The sequence below is a fragment of the Pteropus vampyrus genome, unplaced genomic scaffold (genome assembly GCF_000151845.1).
Source record: "Pteropus vampyrus isolate Shadow unplaced genomic scaffold, Pvam_2.0 Scaffold127, whole genome shotgun sequence".
Lineage (NCBI taxonomy): Eukaryota > Metazoa > Chordata > Mammalia > Chiroptera > Pteropodidae > Pteropus > Pteropus vampyrus.
The window spans coordinates 161174-187301 of NW_011888908.1; the positions used below are offsets into that span (position 1 = coordinate 161174).

Consider the following 26128-nt stretch of genomic DNA (forward strand, 5'->3'; position numbering starts at 1 on the left):
GTCTCTCCAACACCAGTCTTGTCTTAATTCTAGGTGATTTTAATGCACACGTTGATAATTCCATACCCAGATGTCTCAGTGCCTTGACCTCCCCTTGTCATTTCCCAACCTCAGTCACTAACCTCAGTGGTCATTCTGTGGACCCTGTCGCCACCAATCAATGCAACCCCTCCATAATCTCCAGCTGGGGCACCCCGCCCTCTGAGCAAGACCTCCTGTCTCTCCAGCTCACTTTTCCTGGTGACTCTGCCCCAGCCCCTCCCCTGCCCTCACTGCCTGCAGACCCTTCTCCTCTTCCCCAAGAGACATTCCATGGTCAGATATTGTAATCGGTCCCTCTCACATACTCTCAATTTCCATGCCCCTTTCTCACTTTATACCATAAATTTAATCACACGTTATATATATGCTTCTGTGTCTGGTTTCTTTGCTCAACGTCACGTTTGTCAAGTTCCTCTCTTCCGATGAGCATAGCAGTAGTTTATTTCCCTCCATTCCAGTACGGCACTCAAAAGTATGAGTGTCCCACCGTCTGGTTCTCCGCTGTATGGTTGCTGGGCGTTTGGGCCATCTCCAGCTTTTTGCTGCTGCTGCTGTGGACATTCTTGCACCCGTCTTCTGTGCATGCATTTCTTTTGGAGCGGAATTGCAGGGCCACAGGGCATGCATTTCTTCAGCTTTAACGGATAATGCTAGACTGCTCCACAGTGGCTGTGCCAATTCTCCCCCGCCCTGGGGTTCACGGCAGTTCCGGTTGCCGGCGCCCTGTCCTATCTTTCTGTTGTCCGTCTTTTCATTTCAGCCATGCTGGTGAGATCGCAATCGTGTGACACTGACATTTTAATTTGCATTTCTCTGATTAAGGAGATAAAGCTCTTTAATACATATTAATTGGTCATTTGGATAACATTTTTGTGAAGTATCTTGCCCATTTTGGTACTAGGTTATCTGTATTTTCGTATTAATTCCTATGAGGTTTTTTGTTGTTGTTGTTGTTCACTGATGTACATTCCTAATGCTTAGAATAGTTCATAATGCAAAGAAGACACCTGATAATTTTCTTGTCGAGTCAATGAATGAGCTGTAAGTATGCACTCCACGCTCACTTCCTCAAGGATTAGAAAGACAAAATACAGAAGACGTCAGTGGCTTGCAGGTGACAAATTCCCTCTCCATCGAACCTTCCACGGCTTTCTTGCCCTCCTCAGATGACCTGGCTCCCCACTCACCCAGCCCAGGCTGGGAGGACAGTCCTCCCTTCCACTGGAAACATCATTCAAGACGCGGCAGCCATTGCTTCCACTCCTCCAAGCTCCGCGCTGACTTTCCTTGTTGCCACCCCCGGTGCCTCTGGCTCAGCGCTGTGACCGGAAATGCTCTCGGCCTATTTGTACAAAAATCTGCTTTATGAACAGGACTTTTGTCCCCAAAGGTCACTTCAGTTTACAAATACTGGGAACGAACCCCCGTTTCACCGAAGTCATCGGCTCTTAAGTCTGAGGGCCACGTGACAGGCGGCAGCAGAGGCCTGAGGGCCACGTGACAGGCGGGAGTAGAGGCCTGAGGGCCACGTGACAGGCGGCAGCAGAGGCCTGAGGGCCACGTGACAGGCGGCAGCAGAGGCCTGAGGGCCACGTGACAGGTGGCAGCAGAGGCCTGAGGGCCACGTGACAGACGGGAGCAGAGGCACACGCGACTTGGGGAAGGGAGGGCGCGAGAGCGCGCACGCAGGCCTCGTTGCTACGCCATCTGGGTCGCGGTCACCCATGAAAGAACGAACGAGTGGTAACACACTTTCGTACTCTGAGGGAGCTCAACTTTTGGGCCTTGTGGGTCAAAACTAGATTCTAAGCAACCTCCGAACACAGAGGGCGCTGGAGGGACTCCTGGCTTCCTCGGCCCTGCCTTGGGGTCGGCCAGGGTGCGGTCGTGAAGGGCACTGGCACTTTAGGTCAGGCTGGGGCTGGTTTGCCTGGGGGGATTGTTTCGCCCCGGGGTGTGTGGGTGTGTGTGTGGGTGTGTGTGTGTATCTTTGGTTGGGGTCAGGGAGTGGAGCACAACAGACTTTGAGGTGGGTTTCACATTTACTCATTACCTCGCCCCTCTGCGACCACCCCTACGAACTGAGTGAGTGAAGCCCCACGCTTTTCCTTTGAGGAAAAGCAACGACTCCAAATACAGTGAGCCTCCGTCTCCCCAAGACGATCGCATCCACACGGACGACTGCCATTTGGAAATAAGGACAAGATGGTTTTTTAGACTCTTGTTACATCCTCTTCCACTTGAAATCTGCTTCCAAATCCCCAGCCGTGAAGGAGGTGGGTGCAGAAGCCCCTAAGATGTTAGGGAGCTACAGCCTTGTCCAAGAAAGGAGACAGCTGTCTGCTCCTGAGGCCGGGTCAAGGTTCACACACAGGTGCGGTCTAGGCCTGTTGTGGTCTCGGCTGTTGGACTGCCTTTGCTCTCCGCTTTCTGCTGCAGATGGTCAGAGAGCTAGGAGTTCGGTTGTTTTAGGGGGTGAAGTTTGCAAAAGACTTAGGGTAGCATCCTGGATTTGTCCTGGACATCCTCTGCACCTGCCAACACCTGTGAATGAGAAAAATGTCACTGGGCCTCGCATTAACAGGAATTAAATGATTTGTTCCCTCTCAGCGTTGGCTCTTAATTTTTTTTCTAGCTCTCTTTCTCTCTATTCTTTTCACTTTCTGTTTCTTCTTCTTCTTCTTTTTTTTTTTTAAATCAATCCTTTTTCTAATATCCTAGAAAATGTCTCAATATAGCCTAGGTGACTCCACCAGAGGTAATGAAGTTCTGACTTCAGGATGAATCGTCGAATCAAATCCCGCACACCAGTGAAGGAATTATTCTATGAACTTCTCTCGATAGCAAATATACCAAAATTATGCTACTAAACGTATTCTTCGGAAAACCAAACAGAGGAAATAGGAACAGGCAAAGTCCTTTTAATTTTCCTTTCCTTTCTTTCTTTCTTTTTCTTGCTCTGCAGCCTAATTCTCAGCTTTCACAAGGTCATTTGAAAAAGAGCGAGTTTCTGGAGGCTGGAGCCTCTGTTTATCGGGTCCTATTTTGCGTGGCTCCCTTTCCCCTCTTTACCTTCTCTGTTACGGCTTGTGCTCACTTATTCTATGGACACTAACGTTACCAAAGGACACAACAGTGGTATCATCAAGTACGTCTTTTCTGGAACAGGTCGTAACAAGATTCTAAAACACGACTTGTAATTCTCAAAGGGTTTAGTTAGTGTCGATGCAGTCTTACCTGAGGAAGTTGAGCCTTACTATATTTGAAGAGTTTTGGGTCTTTCTCAAAGCCACGGTTGGCTCCAAGGGTGAGATTTCAAGGTTGTCACGGAGGCAATGGGGTAACATTGAAAATGGAGCCTTCCATTGAAAACGTAACGTGGGCCATTCCCCACCTCCGGCCAAACAAGTTCCCCTCTTTTGTCTACGAGAAGGGAAGTGAGTTTGGCTAAGAAAAGATGCGAGTGGGGTGGCTGAACGTGGGAGAGAAGGAAACAAAGGGATGATGAGGGAGGAATGGAATGAAATTTCTATGTCCTAGGTGCTGCCAATTCTCCACAAAATGGAGCTTTTGTCTACTGTGGTGGCTGGTGGCCTGAGGTTGGCTCCCACAGCCTGGGCGAAGCCCTCGCTGGCTCCCTCCCTCCCGCTAGGCCCCCTCATAGCTGGGCTCACGGGATGGTGAGGCTGAGTTTCACTCCTTCAATAAACATCTCAGCCTTTCTGCATAATTTTCAGAGAATTCAAGAAGAGATGAGAAGAGGCGATGTAAAAGGACAATGCTTTGGTCTCAGTTTCTTACTTCCCTTCAAGAAATCTCATCAGTTGAGGCTTCCTCAAATGGGCGAGTGGATGGATTTTGCCCAAGGAGTTAGATGTGTTCGCTGAATTCTGTGGGTGGGCGTGATCTCTGAGCACGTGCGATCCAAACTAGCAAAGTTTCGTATTGATTTTCTTTTTATGTTCTTTAATTTCCAACATTTTAAATCAAATTCGTGGAGCTTTGAATAAAACAGTACGCCAGCATGGAAAAATCAGAGCACTTCGAAAGTGAAAAAAAGAGGAACCTGCTGTTTGATTTACATCATTTTATTAATGGGTTAGTCAACATTTACTCAGAACCCACTGGGTACAGAATGTAATAGTCGTGTGGGGAAAATTGCAAAAAAAGAAAATAGGAAGATGTTTTTTCTGCTTGCAAAAATCCAGCTCATTTGGTTTAATGGAAGACACCAACAAAAGACATATGAGCACAGCTACGAACAAATAATGGGAACTCGGTGATGTCCACTAAGGACACATAAGTTTCAACTGCCCACGACTGCTGATGGGCTGGCTCAATGACCACGTCCCCAGAAGCCGCCCACTTGGGGACGTTATGGCCTCTCCCTGGGAAAAGTCTCACCTTTCTTAGTTGCTATGGAAGTAAACGTAAGATAAATGTGGTGACTTTGAGGGCTGGTTTTCTACCCCAAATACCCCTGCTTTTATCTAACTTAGCAATCCCATCGTGGCCACGTGGCAGTTTATGCCATGGGCTTTGTGACTCTCAGCTCAGGACTCTTCTACCTGCTTAAAGTTAGAAGAAGCAGACGTGACACATGGCTCTGAAGGCACCATTGGTCACATTCGAACTCTCTGTGCCTTCATGTGGCCAGCTCACATGTTGTAGAAGCTTCTGCTCTGGATAAACCTAATTTTGAGAGGAGTGAACTCTAATTTCAAAGCCTCCTCATCTGTGCTTCCTTATGAAGGAATCTGGAAAGCTGCCGAGAATGTGGCCGAGAACTCCGTGTCAAACCTGAGAGTCTGCAGGGTGGCTCCATGCTCCCTTCCGACTTGTCGAAAGTGTCTCTGGGTCTCGTGGGGACTGTCGCGTTTAACTGCCTGTGCTTTTGAGCCGAGTGCCTTCGAGGCCCCCTTAGTGGCTCAGAACACCTGTGGGAAAGGACAGATATAATAAGATAAACTACTAGAAAAATTCAATTATAAAAACCCTCCAAAGACATATAAAAGCTCAAATTTTTTTTTTTTTTTGGTTTGATCAACATGAAAGTATTATGACAATCGCCATAAAACCTCTAAATGCTTACCCTGTTTCTGTACCTATCTCATTGCAGACTTGGTCACAAACAATTTGCAAAATGAAACAGGAACCGGTCCCTGGACTGCCGTTTGAGTAGCACTGGCTTAAAAGGTGACGAGGCTGTGAATTATTTTTGAAGTAGGTGACTTTCAACCAATTGTTAGAGAGCCAGAGAGAAGACCCGCTTTCATTGATTCTGTGTAGCTTTTTGTTCTGACTTAAATCAGAGCTCAAACATTTGAAATCAACAACATTTCTCCCTAAAAGCCAGTTGTTGTCTCTCTCCACCTCCCGGCTGAGCTGCAGGCCCCTTCTGCCCACTCATGGAAGACTGTTTGGTACATTCACTGTCTTATCTCTTACTAACGTGCAAGGTCTCATTCAATAGTGCTCAATAAATGCAAGGAGGAGGGATAAAATAATAATACTAAATACATGTGCTAGAAAATAAGCAGGCACTTTGCCCATCAAATTTACAAATACTGCTGAGAGCATGTTTGTAAATTCGTAAAAGGAAATTTCATTTTCGCCAGCGTCTTCAAGGCAGAAAGATTTGCTGGGAAAACCAGAGTGCGGAAAAAGATGAATATATTTCCTTAGTACACCTGGCCCAGTACATACCTGCGGGCTGCATTTCTCCATGGAAACTGCAGGTGAGGAAGATTATGGACTGAACTCTGGCACCAAGGAAAGAGGGCTGGACCTGAAGCCCCGAGGCCTGGTACGAAGTCACTTGAAGTCCCAATAACTAATATTAGTAGTTAAAGTCGCGGCCAGGACACGACAAAAGTGGCAAATGTTTGTCCAAGCTCGGCTCCTCGGGTTGGAGCAGGGCTGCCGGGACCTGGGCTGCTGACCTGAGTACAGGACCAGTCCCCCGAAGGCCCTCGCGCAGCTCCCGGGGAGGGGCAGAGTCCCAGCACCCCTGCCACCCTCGCCCCCACTTTTCCGACGTGGATCTTCCGCGGGCTGTTTGGATGACGGTCAGCGCCTACGCGACTGGGCTCCCAGCCCCTTCCCAGCGCTGGGAGGGGTCCAGCCACTGCGGCCCATGCGGGAATGCGGGCCGCACAGAGGTACCGCCAGCCCCTCCTAGGCCTTAGGTCCCTGCGCGAGAGAGGCAGGGGAGCCCCTTGGTGACACCCATTGCTCTTCTGAGGGCACCAAAGCCTTCCTAGGTGACAAATCTGACGACTCTTTTTAGTCCTTATTTTTCCTTCATTGCAACTTTTGGCACTGCTAGTCGCTTCCTCCTTGGAGCCCTTTCGCTTGGCTTCCATGACTATTGGGGTCTCTTCGCCTCTTTCTTTTCCCTCTCAGGTGCCCTCAAAGATCTGTCTTTCATTGACTACTCCTTACACATTCGTGTCCCCAAGTCATGGGCTGTCTCTTTCAAGTCACTGTGGATAGTGAAAGATGGGTAGGTAGAGTCACTCATTCATTCATCATCTGGCACTGTGTGAAGCCCCAGAGCACATTCTCATGATTGGACACTCAGCTTCAAGGTCATGTCCTCAGGGAAGCCTTCTCTCAGCTCCTAGAGTCCAGCTCAAGATCAGCCTTACTCTTGAGGTACCTCCCACCTGAGGTCCCTTTTTCTGAGGCACCTGGTATTTATCTTGCTCTAGAACTTACCCCGTTGCTCTAGTTATGGTCTGGGATGTCTGCTTTTTCCACTAGATTTAGCCCTTGGAGACAAGGACTGTGTTCTAGTAATTTTTCTATCCCCATATTATGCAGAAAGAGTCTATTAGTGTTTATTGAATAAATTGAAATAATTTGTAAGCCGTTTTACTGTGCATGACTAGTATTCTACAATTAGAAATGACTTTATCTTTGCAAAATTCCCCAGGGGAAAGAACGCTGAAGACCAAACCAAATGATCCTCTTCTAGGCAGGCGTGGGTGGAGGAGAGGCGTGTGATGGAACAGTGAGGACCCGGCTCCATCCACAGACCTGTGTTCAAAGCCGGGCTTTGCCACTCACTAGCCACTTCACCCCTCCCTGACTCTGGGAGAATGGTTCCTCCCTAGTCATAGGGTTCTTGTGGAGAATAAAAATGAGGGGTAGGGGAAGCACTTAATAATTGGGACTGAATAAGCCTTTAATAAATGCTAGAAATTTGTACTGGGTTTTATACAATCTAAGAATTCACCTTTGAAAAAAAAAAACCCTTTATATCGTGTACACTAGGAAAAATGCTGCCAATTGCGACATGCCATTCATTAAAAGACCCATTCTCATTTCAGAGATGCTAAAATGTGGGGGATAGAGTATATTTTAGAATAAATTACAGTATTATTGGGCCTTTAGAAAAAAAGATTGTGGAGGATAAAGAATGGGCTGCAGGAGGGTATTTTGGGGACTGAGTTTGGTCTTTTGCTATATCGGGATGTAAAAATGCAAATATCCTTTCCCCGTTTCTTCCATTTCAGATATAAGACTCCAGACGTTGGAACCTTGCTGCATGCAGGGAAAGATGAAGATCATGTCATTAATGTGAACTATCATCTCAAGAACAGACATCCGCAGAGCTAAAGGAAAGTCAGAACAGGGTAGGGACCCATTAAAACTAAGCGTCTCTGAAACGAGCATCGCTAAGTATAAAATATCCTACGTAACTAATAACTTCAGTTTTTTAGGCATTTTTGAAAATATCAAGAAGAAACAAATTTCTAGTACTTTTAAAGCCAGACTTTCAGATCGGTCAATGAAGTTCTGGATCTACTTTTAACTTGGTGCCTCCCATTGGCCAATACTATCACAACATATCACAGTAACGTGCAGGTCCTTCATTCGGAATTCTAAAGCTCAGTGGGTGAGACGCAAGAGTGAGATGTTTTAGATGGAAATTCAGATCATACATAAAGAAACAACTGAAATAGTCAATGCAAAAACAAAACAGAAAACAAAACACCCCAAAACCAAAAACCACCACCACCAACAACAACAAAAAAAACCAAACCACAGGCCGAAAGTGTTTCCTCTGGTAGAAAATTTGTGACATTGGGTTAAAAAGAAAAAAGGAATAAATGTCAAGGGCGGCTGGGTTAATGAGTACAGCGAGGACAGCTGGAGACGAGAACGCTGACGTGGACCGAGCGGGAGCAGAAAATTAGGGCGGTGATTACAGCAGCCCCTAACGGGCACTTACTCCACGTCAACGTATAATGGGGCATGATTGGCACCGCCTGCTGAACGAGAGATGCTGGACTGTAATTAGAATGTTGGCACTCATCAAAATACAGCAAAACAAGGAGACCAGTGATTACTTAAACCTGAAGCTACATTCCACAAGATGGCTTTGCTTTTTAAATTCTTTATTCTGTTTTAGTATTCAGTTAAAAAAAAAAAAAAACCACAAAAACCACAGGCTATTGCAAAATTAAGATGCTACATAATAGAAGAATAAGCGAAATGAGCCTGAGCTTTCTGTATGACCGACATAGAGAGAAGTGCTTTAAAATTTCAATGGAAATCACTACAGATTATTTTTCCTACTTCAGAAAGGGATTTGGTTTTGTTAAATGGTTATGTTCCCATTTCATTTGTCTCAACCACTGCTTCTGCAGAGACCAAGTTGACCCCCCCCGTACCCACTGTCGATAGAGAAATGACTTCTAGGTTTGAACTGTGGCTTTCTAGTCATTCGATTGAGAATTGTGCAGTTATGGAAGTTCTCTTTGAAGATGAAGTTTAACCAAGCTTTGCATATTTTCTTTTGAATTTTTCACAGCTTCCTACATATGTTAGGATTTAGGTAAATCACGTCTTCGAACACATTCCTGGTCATTTTCAAGGTTGTAACCCGACATGATTGAATTCATTTTTTTAAAAACTACACTTGATTTTTATTTTTCATATACTTAGGATATACAATTTAGACATTTCCCCCTTCTGACCTAACTTACGAATAACCCATGTCTTACAGTTTTGTGTGTGCTGAATGACATCAAGAAATAGAAAAGGTAAAAAAAAAAAAAGAGAGAGAAAAGAAAAGGACCACTCTAATTGGTCAGATCACTTTGACCTAAATTAGTTCGGTAAAATTGCGTTTTGAAAAATTAATATCCAGTTGTTCTCATAAGGAACTTTAATATCATTTCTCATATTTGTGGAGAAAGAAGGGGTTTGTCCAGAAGTTAGTGAGCAAGTATACGAGTAACGCCCTTAGTCCTTAGAGTTCAGTCTGTTTCACACATTATCCACACTTGGGTGTATATTCCACACGCATGCAGGCTCTCCAGTCCTCTTGCAGAGTTGCAATTTCTAGGACACTTTATGAGATCAGTTCAAATTTCTTTATAAACATTATCTTGTAATACACCCTTTTCTTATCCTAGGTAAATATTCTCATTTGCCTGATGGAGTTTGATTTTTCTCAGTAGGAGGTAAGGCAACTCTAAGCAGCTAAAAATTCTCTAGAGGTTGTCCACGCCATCTAAATGAAACTATGGTTTCATAAGCCATAGGTATGGCTTCTTTAGAAACCATACATACCATCTGCTTTTTTCAAGTGTAAGCAATTCAGTCGAGACTTGGATGTTTGACTTACGAACTTCTGTGCTGAGTAAGCGTGTCGGCAAGGTTTTCCAATGATTAAATGGCAGCGATGCTGGTTTGGACATCTCGTGCAGCTTTGCCGGTCCCCCTGCTCCTGGGTGGTAACCACGGAACACTGGACGTGCGCTGGAGAGAACAAGTGCTCAAGGACCTCGTCCACGGAGTGAACAGTTAGTGACAACTAAGATTACTTCATACTTACCATTCGCCGCGCCCTGTGCCGTTTGTCACAACCTTATGAGCGAACGACTAACAGTAAGCATGGAGTTAAGCACAACTTAAGTGCACTGTCTCAGTTCTCAGAACTACCTTGTGGGGTCGGTGCTAATACTTATCGGGAAACTGAGGCACAGACATTAGATTCTATAGAGCTGATTAATGGACGAGTCGATTTCAATTCTCGTATGTGAGTCTCATCAGTGGATCTTCAAACTAGAAGTTTTTTTCCCCTTTGGCCAATTTAAGGTCAAAGTTACTAATAGTTATGAATTAGACTATGTGATGGACCTGAGCCTCTAAAATTGTTTTCTGATTTGCTTGTTTTCGGGACACTCCAAATGTTTGGCATCAGCCTTAAACAAATACATTCATAATCTTTTCACTAAAAATAGTCAAGCTAGACAAATTGGGTGAGCCTTTTCCAAATGGTATTGGATAAAGCTGGTCAACGTGCGACAGACACCTAGTGCAGCTTTTTGTAAAGCCCATCACGTTTAGGTAAACGCAGGACTAGTTCGTCTTAATTACTGGGCTCTCTGTTGTCTTCACAAGACAAAGCTGGGCCTTTGGGTGGGGGTGTTACCTTCTGTACATGCCCAGTAGCTTTAAAAAAGTGATCAGTGACCAAACGAACAAAGCCCCATTATTATGAGTCTGTCCTCTGGCCTCTGGTCATCCTAGTGGACTGGGTTGTATACCCAGGGATTCTGGAGCACCTAGAGACTCAGGCCAAGCGCACGCACTCCCTCCCCGCAGGCCCTGGGCTGCTAGTCTTTCATTCTCTGTCCTAACACTTGCTAATGTCTACTTTAATTCACAAACCTGTCTTGTGTCAAAGTTTTTTATGAGATGATTCTTCTAAACTGAATTACCTATCACACCTAGAATGGTCTTTGGGGAAAAATATCTGTTTAAGCATTATCCTATGATTTTACTTCTGAAGCCACTCTTTAAAAAATGCTAACAGGTGATCGATATCATTGTCATTTCTTAGAAACAACTTTTGTTGTTCATATGTAGACAGCAGAGAACTAGTTTCCAGTGAAAACATTTAGCAATACCTTGGAGATAAGGGGTGTCATCGGCTAACTGCTAACATCTGTGCAACAACGAAAAACTCTTTCTCCCCTTTCCTCATCTCCACGAGCTCTGCTCCAGGATTAGTTCTGAATACAAGGATGGTGGATGACCACTCAATTTTAGAAGACGGTAGTTAATAGTTTCTTTTCACGATAGTCCACCTGGACTACTCACAACCATATTCTAAAATGCAGGCAAGAAGGCATTTTACAGAGGGAAAGACAACTCTAGAACGACAAAGCAACTAGCTCAAGGTCACTCGATGAGTCTAAGACAGCTGTCAGGGTTCACGATCCTTCTGTGACGCTTCCCAACAGGCTTTCATGTTTGACCTGAGGCCGGGTGTCAGGGGCAGCCTTTGCAGTATCTGGAGGCCCTTAAAGACAGACTTTGCACAGAGCCTTTGGAAGCAGCAGGTCTAGGGCTTATAATTTACAATTGCACTTGTGTATTTTAGTGTCTTGTACGGTTTTAACTACATGTCAAGGGCTTTTCTTTTCCCTTTCCCCTAAACCCACAGCATCTGCTGTAGAACACATGTTCTTACTAATCCCACAGAAAGAAGGTTCCACAGCTGAATGAGCTGGGAAGCCGCACATCCTGTCCCCAGTGCCAACACTCGCGGTGCCTCAGGAGGCACATCTGATACAGAGGACTGAACAGTCCTGCACGAAGAAACGCCTTTATTTGACCCAATGGTCCCCGAACCTATCCAATGATGAACCATTTTCCCCCTACAGTAGCCCTAGCTGTGTTCTGCAGAACGCACTTTTTGGGAAAGGCTCTCCTCTCTATCAGGAGTGGGCTCTGGAAACATGGTACACTGTGAGATCATACTCAAAAAGCACAAAACTTGCTCACAATGAAGAGAATGTCACGGATACAGCTTGTGAAAGTAAAAATTTTTTATTTTGATTGATTTCTCAATGAATGGTTCAATATAATGCCAGTTTTTAGTGGCAATAATTTGGTTCCACTGAAACTCCATGATGCCACAGAGAGCTACTACTTTTTCCAGGAAGGAGGTAAACGGCTGGAAACAGAAAGCACGACTTTCTAGCAGCATGGCGACTCGACACACTGCAGACCTCCACGGTCTGCACCTTCTATACTAAAAATGGCACAAACATTAACTGGTGACAAAAGTGAGAAATGGGGAACAGGATGTGAACACTGAAAGAATGTATATACTGTGAAGACAACAAAAAACCAAATACAGCTATAAGGATTTTAAAGGATAATTATAGAAAAGAGAACCAAATATTTTACTCAAATGTTTTTTAGAGCCTTTCTGTAGAGATACAAATATATATATACTTTTTTATCCAAAAATATGTTTTATACAGATAAATGCTTCTCAATTAAAGATGGGACCAAAGCTATAGTTGTAACATAAAGCACTGTCTTTTTTTTAAGACTGTTTATCCACCTGAATTTTCAATTTTTTTAAGATTAGTGCATTAAATGTTTTCGAAATATAATTACCTGACATTCTTTGTATAGATATAAATCAAGTAGGCATTATTTTTTAAAAGGGTTTATAGGTTAAACAATATTCTTCTAAGATGCTGTGTATATTGAACTTATGACAAGCCCCATTAATCATTATTAATAAACATATCAAAAAGGGCTATATCAGATTTTCTTCTTTATAGTAAATATTTAATTTCCCAATTTCCAGTTTACAAGTGTTGAAAATGCACAAGAAAGATTTTACTTCACAAGTACTTTTATGTTAATAGAAGATATTCTGATTCAATATATGGCAATAAATCTCCACACATTGTAACCAACACTATGCTTTTTTTTTTTTTTCTTAAAAAAATGGGAATATAACACTAACAACCACTACCTATAAAATAAAGCACACAATTATTTTGGTGAATTTACAAATCTTTTTTCCCTGGTGTAAAGGCTACAAAAATTCCTAAAAATTAGAGAACACTGAAAACATATTAAAGTTTGACATCCAACTTTACAGTATTTCCATTTTACCCTGAAAGATAACTTAAAAAATATGACCATACTGGAATAGGTCATCTTGCTAATATAAAAAACTGGTGAGAGCAAGAAATTGTATCATTGATATAGGTAGAATTTTTGTAAATAGTTCTCTCTCTAATTAGAAAAATGTTCAAAGATAAAAAACAAAATAAAATATGGTGGTGGTCCCTAAACTATTTTGAAGGCAAGTAGCTTTGTCTAAGCTAAAATATTTTTCTGACTTATAGTTATTATCCTCCCTTCAGCTGTCCTTTAAAAAAATGCATGAAACAGTACAATAGCAAGAATCAAAGAGCACAAACTGTATTTTCAAGAACAGAAAAGAATTTCTAGTGCTGAAAGATATAGTAAAAAGCAGATTTCTTTGGGGACATTAATCAATTAGATTATAATTCATTATGAAGATTTCTCTTTTCTATTACGTGGAGAGTCTGCTCCATTTGAAGTTACTGTTCCATTTACACCATTTTCTGAAAAGAGAAAAGAATCAGTGTTACTCTCTTTTATGAAGAAACACAAACCTTTATACTTAAAAGTGTCTTCAGGAAAGAGAATTTAAAACCCAATATATATTCTAATGCCCTTAGGTGAAACTTATTCACCAGAGCTTAATCTTTACTAGTATTTAACCAATCACAAAACCTAATAACATGGTAAACACAACGAACTGAGACTAGCAAATTAAAAGAAAAGTAACTATGTCAATTAGACCTCAATAAAAAAAAGGAAAGTGGTATTTAAAGCAGAAAAAAGGAATAGAAGATAAAAGAAACTCTAAAAAACATTCATGCGAATTTTAAAATAGTCTTTAGAGCAGTGCTTTTGGTAGAAGTAAAGAAAATTTCATATTTGACAGCAGACAAATGAAGTTCTTGGAATATGTTTCTTTATAACATTAAAAAGTAGGCGTTTAGGATGATAAGGCTTATGTTTATGGGTGCATCATGGCCACCTTCTTTTTTAGGCAATGATGAAATAACTGATGTCAGACCAACCCTCCTTCCAAAAATACCCATAAATGTTAAATACAAAAGTGGCTGCTTAAAGGTCTGGGAAAAAACCAAGGCAGCCATGTGTATTTCTCTCTTAAGGCACTGCCAACTACTAAATGTGCAGGCACCAAGCAAGACTCAGAGAAATCAAGCAGGAAGCAACTCCTAAGAAAGTACAGGCTACACAGAGAACTGAGAGGTTTCACAATGATAGGGAGACAAAACCTTGAACTCAGTAACTATCAGGGAAGAAAGCCTTTATAAACAGCTGATGTCCCAGGAATAAGGGAAAAGTGGAAACAGATCATCCTCGGTGAGAGAGAATGATGTACCAGTACTCTATGCAGCACTTCTACAAATTTGTCCTGTGCCTCTACATGTTTACACAAAACATGCAATATTCAATTAAAAATTACCAGGCATGCCAGAAAACAAGACCGAATGACTAAAAACTAAGAGAAGAAAATATCAGAAATAGACCCCCAGGTGACCCAGATCAGGAACTGTCAGACACTAAAAGAACAATGATTAATAAAAATAAAGATGGAGAATTTCACCAGAGAACTGAAATCTTTCATCCTGGAACTAGAACATACAGTAACTGAAAATATAGATTTACTAAAAGAGTTTAATACCAGATTAGGCACAACAAAAGAGATTAGTGAACTAGAAAAAATAGACTGAAACTCAGAAAAAAATATGGAAAAGACATAAGAGGCAGGGTAAAAGGGCTCATTCACACATGTACTGACTGGAGTCCCAGAAGAACAGGAGAAACAATGCGGCAGCAGCAGTATCTGAAGTAATGGGCAAGGATTTCCCAAACGCCACAGAAGAAACTGCACCAAGATTCAGGAGGCGCTACCAGACAAAGAGCAGGAAAAATACAAAGAAAATCATACCCAGGCACATCAAGTATAACTAACTGCCCAAAACAAAGACAATTATCAGACTGAATGAAAACAAATAAAGGAAAATCGAATTATATGCTGCTTATAAGAGACACATTTTATACATAAGAACAAAGAACGATTTAAAGCAGAAAAATACAGGAAAAGAGGCACCATGATAATTGTTTACCCCAAGAAAGTTGCTATAGCTAGAGTAAATTCAGATAAACTAAAGATGAACATTTAATAAGAAAGAAGAAATGCCGCAGGAATTCATAACAACCTTAAATTTTGATGACCCTTGAATGTATCTTCAAAAAAAAACCTACAGCAAAAGCTACAAGGAGAAATGGTCAATACCTTTTGCAATAACTGACTGAAGAGCAGGACTCTTTACCAGATCAGTAAAGATGCAAAAGACTGAACAACACAACATGACACCTACGGAACAGAACACCCAACAAACACAGACTATGCTTCCTCTTGAAGTGCAAACAGAACACTTACCAAAACTGAATATATGCTGAGCCATAATGCAAGTCTCAACAAATTCCAAAGAACCGAAGTCATTCAGAGCATGTGCTTTAACCACAGTGGAATTAAGCTAGAAATCAGTAACAAAAAGAAAACTAGGAAATTCCCAAATATTTGCAAATTTAACAATGCACTTATAAATAAGCCAAGGTTGAAGAAATCACAATTGGAATTATAAAATATTTTAAACTGAGTGATAATGAAAAAGGCCTATCAAAACTTGTGACATATAGCTAAAGCACTGCTGAGAGGCAAAGTAATTCAAACGAACAGATGAAAACCCAGGATCTAAAGACCCATCCTAAGAAGGTAAACCACAATAACAGAGCAGCAATTTAAACCCAAAGAAAAAGAAATAAGAACAGAAATAAATGATACGACTGAGAAAATCACCAACAAAAAAGACAAATATTGGTTCTTGGCTGATGGAAGGAAAAAGACTGAAAGGCATAAATTGCTAACCCAGAAAATGAAAAATGGCAATCGCTGCTGTTCCATGGCATTAATAAGATAACAAGAGGATATTATGAATAATTTTACATCAATACATATGAAAATTCAGATAAAATAAATTCCTTGAAAAAGACAATTTACCAAAAGAGACACAATAATAGCAAATCTGAATAATTCCGTTATCTAACTAAAGAATGTGAATCTGGCCTTTCTGGCTCTCTGAGCATCACCACGACACTGGGCAAGAACAAGTGTCTCCTGAAAGGTGGCAAAAACGGAGCCAAGAAGAAAGCTGTTGGTCCGTTTTCTAAGAAAGATTGGTATGATGTGAAGACACCAGCTATGTTTGATATAAGAACCATTGGGAAAACGTCAGTCACAAGAACTGTAGGGAACAATCCCATCTGATGGACTCAAAGGTCATGTTGTTGAAGTGAGCCTGGCTGATCTGCAGAATGATGAAGGTGAGTCTAAAAAATTCTACCTAATTACTGAGGATGTTCAGGGCAAAAACTGTTTAACTTCCATGGCATGGATCTTAACTGTGACAAAATGTGCTCCATGGTCAAAAAATGGCAGACCACGACTGAAGCTCACTCATGCTGATGTCAAGACTACCAAGGGTTACTTGCTTTGTCTGTGTTGGTTTTGGGAACAAGTCCAACGAGCAGATTCTGAAGACCTCTGACGCTCAGCATCAACAGGTCCGCCAAATTCAGAAGGAGACGATGGAAATCACGCCCCGAGAGGGGCAGACAAATGACTGGGAAGAAGTGGTCAGTAAAGATTAATTGATAAATTGTCAGTCTATTTATCTGCTCCATGATGTCTTTGTCAGAAAAGTCGTAATGCTGAAGAAGCCCAAGTGTGAACTGGGAAAACTCATGGAGCTTCACGGTGAAGGCAGCAGCCTTGGAAAAGCTACGTGGTGAGACGGTGCTCAAGTGCAACGAGCTGATGGATATGCGCCCTGGTCCCAGAATCTGTTTAAAATTCAGACTTTTCAAGGTAACAAAACCTATTTGTGATGTTTAAAAAAAAAAAAATGAATCTGTAGTTAAAAACCTTCCTATAAAGAAGGCTTTAGGTTCCATAGCTTCACTGGTGAATCCTTTCAAACATTTAAATAAGATATAATGCTACACTTTGATGGTTGCCTGATGGGAGGGGGGTTTAGGGTGGTGGAAAAGGGAAGGGATTAAGAAGTACAAATCAGTAGTTACAAAATAGTCAAGGGGATGTAAAGTACAGCACAAGAAATATAGGCAATAATATTGACAACTATATGTTGTCAGATGGATACTAGATTTATCGGGGTGATTGCTTTTTAAGTTATATAAATGTCTAATCACCATGCTGTCCACCTGAAACCAATATATTATAGGCCAAGTGTAACTAAAAATTTTAAAAAAGAAAAAGAAATAATGCTGATATTACACAAAGGACAACATGGCCCAAGACTTTCTATAAAGCTAGCATAACCCTAATACCAAAACCTGACAAGGATATTACCAAAAACAACAACAAAATGCTAATGACAAGCCGATCTTTTACACGAACACAGTTGTAAAAATCCTAACAAAATATTGCAAAAAACCAATTCAGCAAAAGTGATGTTTTTATCATCATCAACTTGGGGTTATGCCAGAACGCAAAACTGGATTTATATTTGAGAATCGACATATTACAAAAAAAAAAAATACATATCAATACCCTTTATGAATAGATGTAAAAAATCCTAAAGAAAATACTAGCAAGCCAAATCAAGCAACATCTAAAGAGGATTACATACCATGACTAAGTGAGATTTATCCCGGAAATAACTATTGGCTTAATATCCAAAATTCAATTAATGTAATTCATGCTATCATAAAGGACAAAAGCCATCTGATGATCTCAGCAGATTCGGAAAATGCAAGTGACAAAATCTAACACCCTTTCATAATAAAAAATACACACTAGGAACAGAAGGAAACTTTCTCAAAATCATAAAGACCCACAATAACACGAAAAGGAACAAAACTGGAAGACTCACATTTCCTGATTTCAAAACTTACTACAAAGCTACAGTAATCAAGCCAGTGTGGCATAAAAACAGGCATACAGGTTAAGAGAGTAAAACTGAAAGTCCAGAAATAAGTTCTTACTTTTATGGTCAACCGATTTTCAACAAGGGTATCAAGACCATTCAATAGAGAAAAATTAAATCTTTTCAACAAGTGGTGTTAAGAACAACTGTATATCAACAGGCAAAACGATGAATGTAAAATGGTACTGCCACTTTGGAAAACAGTTTAGCAGTTCTCCCAAAATGTCAAATACAGAGTTATCATATGACCCAGCAATTCCACTCCTAGGTGTGCACCCGAAAGCGCGAAAAACAGGTGTTTAAACAAAAACCCATATGTGAATGTTCACAGCACTACTGATAGTAGCCTACAAGTAGCACCAATCCAAATATTCAACTAATATATGGTTAAACAAAGCATGGTATATCTATACAATGGAATATTATTTGTATGAACCTTAAAAACATGCTAAGTGAAAGAAACCAGTTGCAAAAGATTACATATTGTTATGATTCCATTTACATGAAATGTCCAGAAAAGGTTCAAGCAATCAGATGTTATTAAAAAACAAACAAACTATTCCACTTGGCACTAAGGGCAGATGGGTTATAACGAGGTATTATTTTCTAAATAAGATGCCTGAAAGAACAGACCATCACTTTCTAGGTTAGGTATTCACTAAAACTGCCCATCTACATTGGTATCTAGTGGCTCAAGGTAAGCAAGCAGGGAAAACTAAAAGGACAGCTTTTGAGGGGACTAACTGACCCTAGAGAATCACCAAACTGTAGAACAGGGCAAGGTTACTTTGCTTCTAATTTTGCTAAAATGTAGAATAAAATTTTCTTGATAGGATTTTAAATCTTAGTAAGATTATAAATAAGACCCACAATAGTTTTTTTAAATGTTTTCTACTTCAGGTTTTTCATTGTGTACTGAATACAAACCTGTTCCTTTTCTAGAAGACCTGCCTTTCGTCACTGCTGGCTTCTTCTTCACAGCTGGTACCTGAAAGTTAGAATGTTCCCTCCACCTCCGAAGCTGAAAATTAATAAACTTCCACATCATGAATGCTTGGGTAATGCAAATTGATGCCAGAACAGCAATTCTGAGGATATTAAGAAAAAAAAAAAAAACAAAATATTGGAGCACATCAAAACAATACCATTGAATAGTCTATTTTGTTTTGATATTAATTTAGTGCTAAATTCTCAAGATTATGTTCATAATTATCCCATTAATAATTCATCCCGGAAGTTAAATAAATGCTTTAGTATTTAAATTTAGACATAAGAAACTGCAACATGTATGAAATCAAATCAAATTAATATTTTCCCTAACTCCATTTACCCCTTCATTTTTTAGATAATTCATACCGTAACCTGATAATACTATACGGCCGTAAAAAGTGAGAAAAACGTTCAAATGACCGTACCTTACAGCCAACACATTGAAGTTTCCAGCACTGAAATCCAGTTTCTGGTTCTCTGCTCTTGCAAGGCCAAAGCCAACCGTGAGTACCGAAAGAATCAAAGTCAATAGTCTTCCCAAAACAAACAGAACTGCCCACAGAGAAAATCTGGAAGGGAAAATGTCGTGTTAGATTTATACGACTGCAAAGATGAGGAAATATTCTAATAAGAGTCAGATTCCTATTAAGTAAATGCATATTAAAACACCATTTCATATTTTTCTGCAAAAAGGATTCTGTTAAGTAAAATGTTTGGAAAATACTACATTGTATTACACTCTTAAAGATACATACTAGCATATTTAAGGTTCTAGGAAATCCAGCAAAGAAATGTTTTCTTGTTTAGCTGATCCTTTTTTTTTTTTTTTTTACCTTAACATAACTACTATTAATGATCCTTAGAACTACTGGTATATATAGTAATTTTGAAAACTGCTGGACAAAACAAATGCTGTGCTGTAAATAGGATATTAATTCTCATTTAAGAGTTCTAGTTCTAATTTTTTTTAAGCCTTCATACTCTTTACGTCATACTCCTTCAATTGTTTCCAGTTTGATTTTTTCATCAAAATATTTTAATATCTTTAAGGATATATATAATCTTTTATTTCATTTTCGTCTGAAAGTTCACCTCCCTATTTCCTTTTCCAAAAGAAAAAGATGCATTAAGCAAAGTTAGAGAAGTTAGAAGTGAACCCAAAAAGCCTTCACAATTACAGGTTTCAATATAATCTCTCTCTTGCCTAAGACTCCATTTGAGAGTAAAATATCAACCTGAATTGTTAAATAATTTCATTTTGTTTAAAGCTGCAACTAACGACTTATTCAGTAACATAATTGCCCACAGCATGGACCTTGGCAGCACAGGCACACCAGAGACAGAGTGGCTAAGCAACTTACCCTTTCTGATACTTTTCATCGCTGAAGTAAAACAGGCGGGAAATGTGGAAAAGAAATTCAACAAAATAATGCAGCACCAAAAGAACAAGTCCTAGATGATTCAAGCTGTTGAAAAACCAAATTGAAAATGTAAAGATTATTTATTAATTAAAACAGATGAGCATTCTATCTGCCCCGTCAACATACACACCCAGGAGAAATCCCAACTCACTTCAGCAGATAAGCCCCGGCAACGTGAAAGAGGTAAAGACCGATGTAGACGAGCTGACGGGGAACGTCCTCCTGCAAGCAGAAGACTGCGTTACAGATGGAAGTGCGGAAACATTTCAGTTCCCAGGATTGTGTGGCCGCATGGAAAACGTGCTCTTGTAGCAGAACTGAAGGCCACTCTGCTCCGTACCTGGTCCCAACCGCTCCTCCCAATCAACAGCGTGGCTTCAGCAGGTCACGGACCCTCGCTCGACTTCTGCGATCCATGTGTACGCGTGAATGATACCTGGGTTTGTTTGAATCAGATGAACTCAAAGTCCCTTTCAGGGCTAGGATCTATGTTTCTTTTTATAATAAGCATTTATTGAATGACACAATATTAACAACCATAATGATGTCCTTCTAATATTAGAACTGCCATGTTTATAGCAATAGAAATACTTTCGTTTACCTAAAATAGTATTTACATTTTTTAGCTTATGCTTTTAGTCCCTTTCCTTATCCGTCACAGTCATTAAAATTGAAGGTTAAAAATTTATCTTCTCACTTTAGGGTACCACCTAATTATACATTCTCCTTTTAACAACCTTGTAAGCCAAGTAACCAGATTTTTCTTTTGCTTCTTACTTATCCTTCCATAGTCCCCGACAACCTGGTTATCTTAGAAAGTGTTTTCAAAAAACATACATCGAGACCTACTAGTGGATCGTAAAATCAATTTTGGGGGTCACACTAACCTCTTTTTTTAAAATACAGAATAGAATAGAAAATGCTAAAGTGTACAGCATATTGTACTGTTCATGAAAAATGTATTTCAGATTTTACACCCCCCCACACACAATCATGATGTAAAATCTAGTTTTTTGCCTTGGGTTGCAGTCAAAAATGTTTGCAAAATACATAAACAATTTATGAAATGCTGTACCTCTCATTTCTACTGTTTTAGCAGTTTTCCACATATGGGTATCCCCAGTTTTTCCAAAGTTCGCTTTACTTTTACAAACGGCCTAGCTTAGTATCTGTTTTCGCTAACTGAAAGGAATCCGAAGATTATGAAAAATGGCGAAGAGTGAAAACGGCGTTTGGTGTTTGTTTGGCAGTGAGTCGTTAGAGGCAGCGTGCACCCCAAGCAGGCGGCACCCCAAGCTCCTTCCCCAGAACCACACTCAGCATCTCAGCGTCAAGCCGCCAGAGCGCTGAACTGCGTCTGTGAGCATCTGCGCTTCATCGCCATCTATTTTGAGCGTCCGTGAGCAAGATGTGTCTGTCCTAAGGCAATTGCTTCTTTGCTTCATGCCAGTTCAGTTTCTGAAAGGTTTCACAGGAACTCTACTTTTGGATGGCACAGGAAACCTCTAAATCCATATATCTGGCTATATTAGCCTGGAGCATATATACAAGGCCGTGTTAGCCTGGTTAGAACAAGTCACGTACTACAGACGGATGATGATTAAAATTAAAACGGCAGCAGGCTGAGCGATATTCCTCTGGAACTTCGCTAAACTCATCTCCGGCATCCGGAAGAGCCGAGCGCAGGTCTCTACTGGTCCTCTATTTCTCCCCCTACATTTACTACATCAAATTTTCTGAGGACGAGTCGAGATTTTACGAGTGTACTTTTGAAACTAAACGTTTCCCTAGTGAGAAAGATACATGGATTGTGCTGGGAGGCAGAACACAGTCGCAGGGCGCCATCGATCGTGCTACGTCGGGGACTCGGGAAAAGTCCCAAGACCTGAGGCCACGTTTACGGTGGCTCTTCCAACTGGAGAGAAAAGGACCTCTGAGAACAAGCCGTCTGAAGATCCCTTCCGCTCAATTTTCAAACGTCCATTGAAATCCCTCTCCTTGCGGGAGAGGAGAGCGGGAAAGGCGTCACGACCACACGCTGCCCGCAACCACAAGGGAGCCCTTCCTCTCCTGTGGTCCTTTCGGAACAGCTGGGTCCCAGGGCCGTCAGTGTAATCTGACATGCCACGTATGGCATGTTCCCCGAAGTGCGGCGTGTATACTGCTGGCACCGCACAAAATGATTGTAGATAGTACACAATGAAACATCTTAACTACGATTTTAAATAAAATATTTTAAGTTACAACAAGATGGCATGTAAATGACTTAAGATGGGAAATACTGCCATACTCCTTCAGATGTGCTCATCAGTGCTCCAAATTTCTGAGAGGAAAACAGACCCTGAGGGCCCTGAAGACTTATAAATGAAAGCTTTTTAGTTTTTAATTGCTGACTGAACATTAAACTTCTGTTAAAAATGAATTTGCTGCGATAACTTCTGTTAAAACTATTTTATAGACATGTAACTTCTTGGGAGGATTAAAAAAAGATTTACTTTTAAAGAAACACAAATAGGTTTTAAAAGTAAAGACCGGTCCCTCTGCAACAAATCTAAAACCGTTGTTATAAATTACAAAGTACATTTCAAAAAACCATTCCATTTCTCTTGTCTTAAATCACAACTTAATTAGGTAAAGTAAGGTTGTGCTTGCCATTAGGTAAAGAAAAGCCCAGAACTTCTATCCTAAAACCAGGTTCAACTTTGCAGCTTAGCCCCGTCTGTCTGACAGCTGACCAACTGACTCAATAATGAGGAGTAAAATGCCATCACCACCTTCCATCTCCACAACCATCGAATGCTTGCAAGAGCTTTTAAAATAGTTCCTACAACTTTCAAAAGGACAGATTTTCAAGAAACCTTTTGCTAAGTAATGCTCTCTTCACCTGTATACAAATTGGCCAATGTTTTCTAAAGCAATGTCCGTATACTCAAGAGCCTGACCAGAAAAAAAGTAAAAATAAATGAGCGACAGAGATGAGTGTAATACCACAGGGAGTGGTAGAGATTGTGGGGAGCTACAGAACACATACCCTAGATTAAAAGCACTGTCGTATTATCTTAAAAATACAAAGGTAATGAGGCAATGTAGCATGATTTTTAAAATAAGAAATTTTATCTAGATTTCATTTAGAAAATGGCTGCTTTTAGCATTCCTGTTCTAAGTCAAACTCCTCTGACATTATTCAATCTTCATGGGGTTACAGCCCTACTGGAGGGGTGCTTACATGTCTGAGGACACCCACAAAGAGCCTGACCAGCACCATGGTCTCTGGGGCTTACACATTTCCACCGACTGTGGGAATGGGGAGAACAGAGGCAGCTGGGCGAAATTTGGCCCTCTTAGTGGGAGCTCATGGTATGTGTTCACTGGTCACATCACAGCACGCCATCCGAAGTAGCTCATCGCTGTTCTAGAATCTAGAGTCTAGATGAATATGCAAGTGACTGAGAGAAAGTTATTTTGGTTTCTCAAGACATTTTCACACATCATCCTATGATTCTGTTATGTAAATAAACTTTTCCTACTAGGAGCCAGAAATGAGGTTTTGCTTATTTGTTTGTTTAAAGATTAACAAACATTTTTATACTTGAATTGAAAAATATATAATGAAAATGAGTATTAGAAAAGCTTTGCCAAGTTCTTATTTATTTTTTAAAAATTATTTTACCCATATTCCCACACTCATACAGATATAGAACATTTCTTTAACCCTAGAAAATTTCCTCAGTTAATCCCAGAATCCTCAAGAAAATCAGTATTTGGGCAAACCAAAGTTCTTACATATTTTTAATGCTAATGTATACATAGTTTACATAAGGATGAAACTATGGAATGACTTAAAAGCCTGATAGTCTCATTTTTCATGAAAAATCTTATAGTATACTTAAACCAAATTCTAAAATTATCAATAATGGCAAGCGAAATTTTTCGTTGTTATTTCAACATCTTTTTATTAAAAAGTCAGCCATATACTTTATTAAATTTTTGTTTTTATAAGACAATGCTTTTCTTAACTGAATTATACTAAAAAACAAACTTTACCTTAAATGGAGTATCACATATATGCCCAAATATAAGGCAGAGATTTTCCCCTAAACCACAAATGGAGCCATCTCATATTTAAATCTGTTCAAAACTCTTATATTATATGGATTTATATCAATTAGTTTATTCTGAACAACAAATAAATGTTTGGGTAAGATACACAGCCTTAAACACCTCAATCAATATAATTTCCAAATGCTTACAGAGGTCTAGTGGAAGAATCAGTCAGACCTTTGAAACACTGAGGTGATTTAAAAGTGGCTCTAGTGATGATGAAATAGTAACAATATTTGCATGTGCAAAGTGTCAATATAACTTTCACGAAATAGGAGTGGGGTAAAAAGCATTATTTCTCATTTAATATATTTCATATGATATATAATTACATAAACTAAATATCAGAAATAAAACACTTGGCTGTTTTATTCACACTTCCCTGAAACCTCATATATAGGCAAAATGGAGGACTGTTTATATTGAAGTGTATATATTACATGTGATTAAAATATTTTTCTCAAAAAGAACTGAGTTATTTGTGACTAACACACCTCTTGGACTGCTGCTGCCAACAGTGTTCCTTGCCTTCTTCATTTCTCTGTAGGGTCGGTTCAAAACAATCACTGTACTAGTTTCTTCCAGTAAAGAGTTCTTCCAAAAATAATTTTCAGAGTAAATTTTAAGAAACTGTTTAACACATATGCAGCTGTTACTTTCAAATTATGTTAATTACTTGAAACAGTTACTTTTGACTGTAATATGTAGGTGTTAAAAATAGTTCCACAGTTAAGTTCTAAGTTATGCAAATTATTCCATAAAAATTAGATTGCATTTCTGGAGAAATGCCATCTGGCAGGAACCGATAAGAAAAGAGCTTTAAGAACTAAAATGAACAATTACTTTGAAATGTCCCTCTTGACTTACATGGTCAGTGAACAAAATACAGACATATGTATTAATAATGAAACCCAGAGGTAGTATGTCCATGGGTATAAAAGTACACAAATACAGCTTCAAATTCTTGAGCCGTGGTGCTAAGACATCAAAGGAACTATGATATTCTCAGCAGCGCTGCCCACCAGACCGTCCTGCAGCGGTGGAAACGTTCTCTCTCTGCTGTCCACAATGGCAGACGGTGCAGGCACAGGTGGCTAGAGAGCACCTGCGACAGGCCTAGTGTAACCATGACAGTGAATTTGTAAATTTAATTTTACTAAATTTAAATGTGACCAGTGACTACCGTTTTGGACACTGCAGCTCTAGGACATCTATGATTCACATTAGGTGCTTACAGAATTTGGAATGGCTACTGGAAATCTGGGAAGGGCTACTGGAAATTTTGAGTCTAAGCATTTTACCTTAAGACTATTGTAGGTCGAAGGTATTACAGATCATCATCTTAATCCTTACAATTGACTTAACTAGAAAAATATTCTACTTTATAAAATAAATCAACATAAAAAAGAACTTTTGAGTCAGAGTACATGGACTCCAATTTGGTGCTATTTTTCAATTGTAGCAGACAGCATCAATGATGACAGACACATATGACACAAAAAAACACAGACATGAAACAGTAGTAAATCGAGTATAGTCACAAATGAACTATTTGTAGTACATGTAGAAATAAGTGTTTATGGCATTTGAGAGGCAGAGATAAACTGGTCACTGGGTTCTTATACTTCTATTTTGGAAAGTTTCTCAAAGGCAGGCAATAAAAAG

At 40.1% G+C, this 26128-nt stretch overlaps 1 protein-coding gene and 1 long non-coding RNA gene across 2 annotated transcripts in view; one reads left to right on the top strand and one right to left on the bottom strand.

Moving 5' to 3' along the window:
* LOC105296688 overlaps positions 1-12147 on the top strand; it is a 16835-nt gene extending 4688 nt beyond the window's left edge. Inside the window, exons 2-3 of the long non-coding RNA XR_896281.2 lie at positions 5162-5238; positions 7563-12147. This is a non-coding gene — a long non-coding RNA (uncharacterized LOC105296688). The remainder of the gene's footprint in view (positions 1-5161; positions 5239-7562) is intronic.
* The window catches only part of TRAM1 (translocation associated membrane protein 1), a 27710-nt gene continuing 13458 nt past the window's right edge, over positions 11877-26128 (bottom strand). The window contains exons 7-11 of the mRNA XM_011366930.2: positions 20514-20584; positions 20303-20407; positions 19367-19510; positions 18879-19039; positions 11877-13463 (exon numbers count right to left, since the gene is read on the bottom strand). Coding sequence (XP_011365232.1) covers positions 13390-13463; positions 18879-19039; positions 19367-19510; positions 20303-20407; positions 20514-20584 — 555 coding nt within the window. The 3' untranslated portion in view covers positions 11877-13389. The remainder of the gene's footprint in view (positions 13464-18878; positions 19040-19366; positions 19511-20302; positions 20408-20513; positions 20585-26128) is intronic.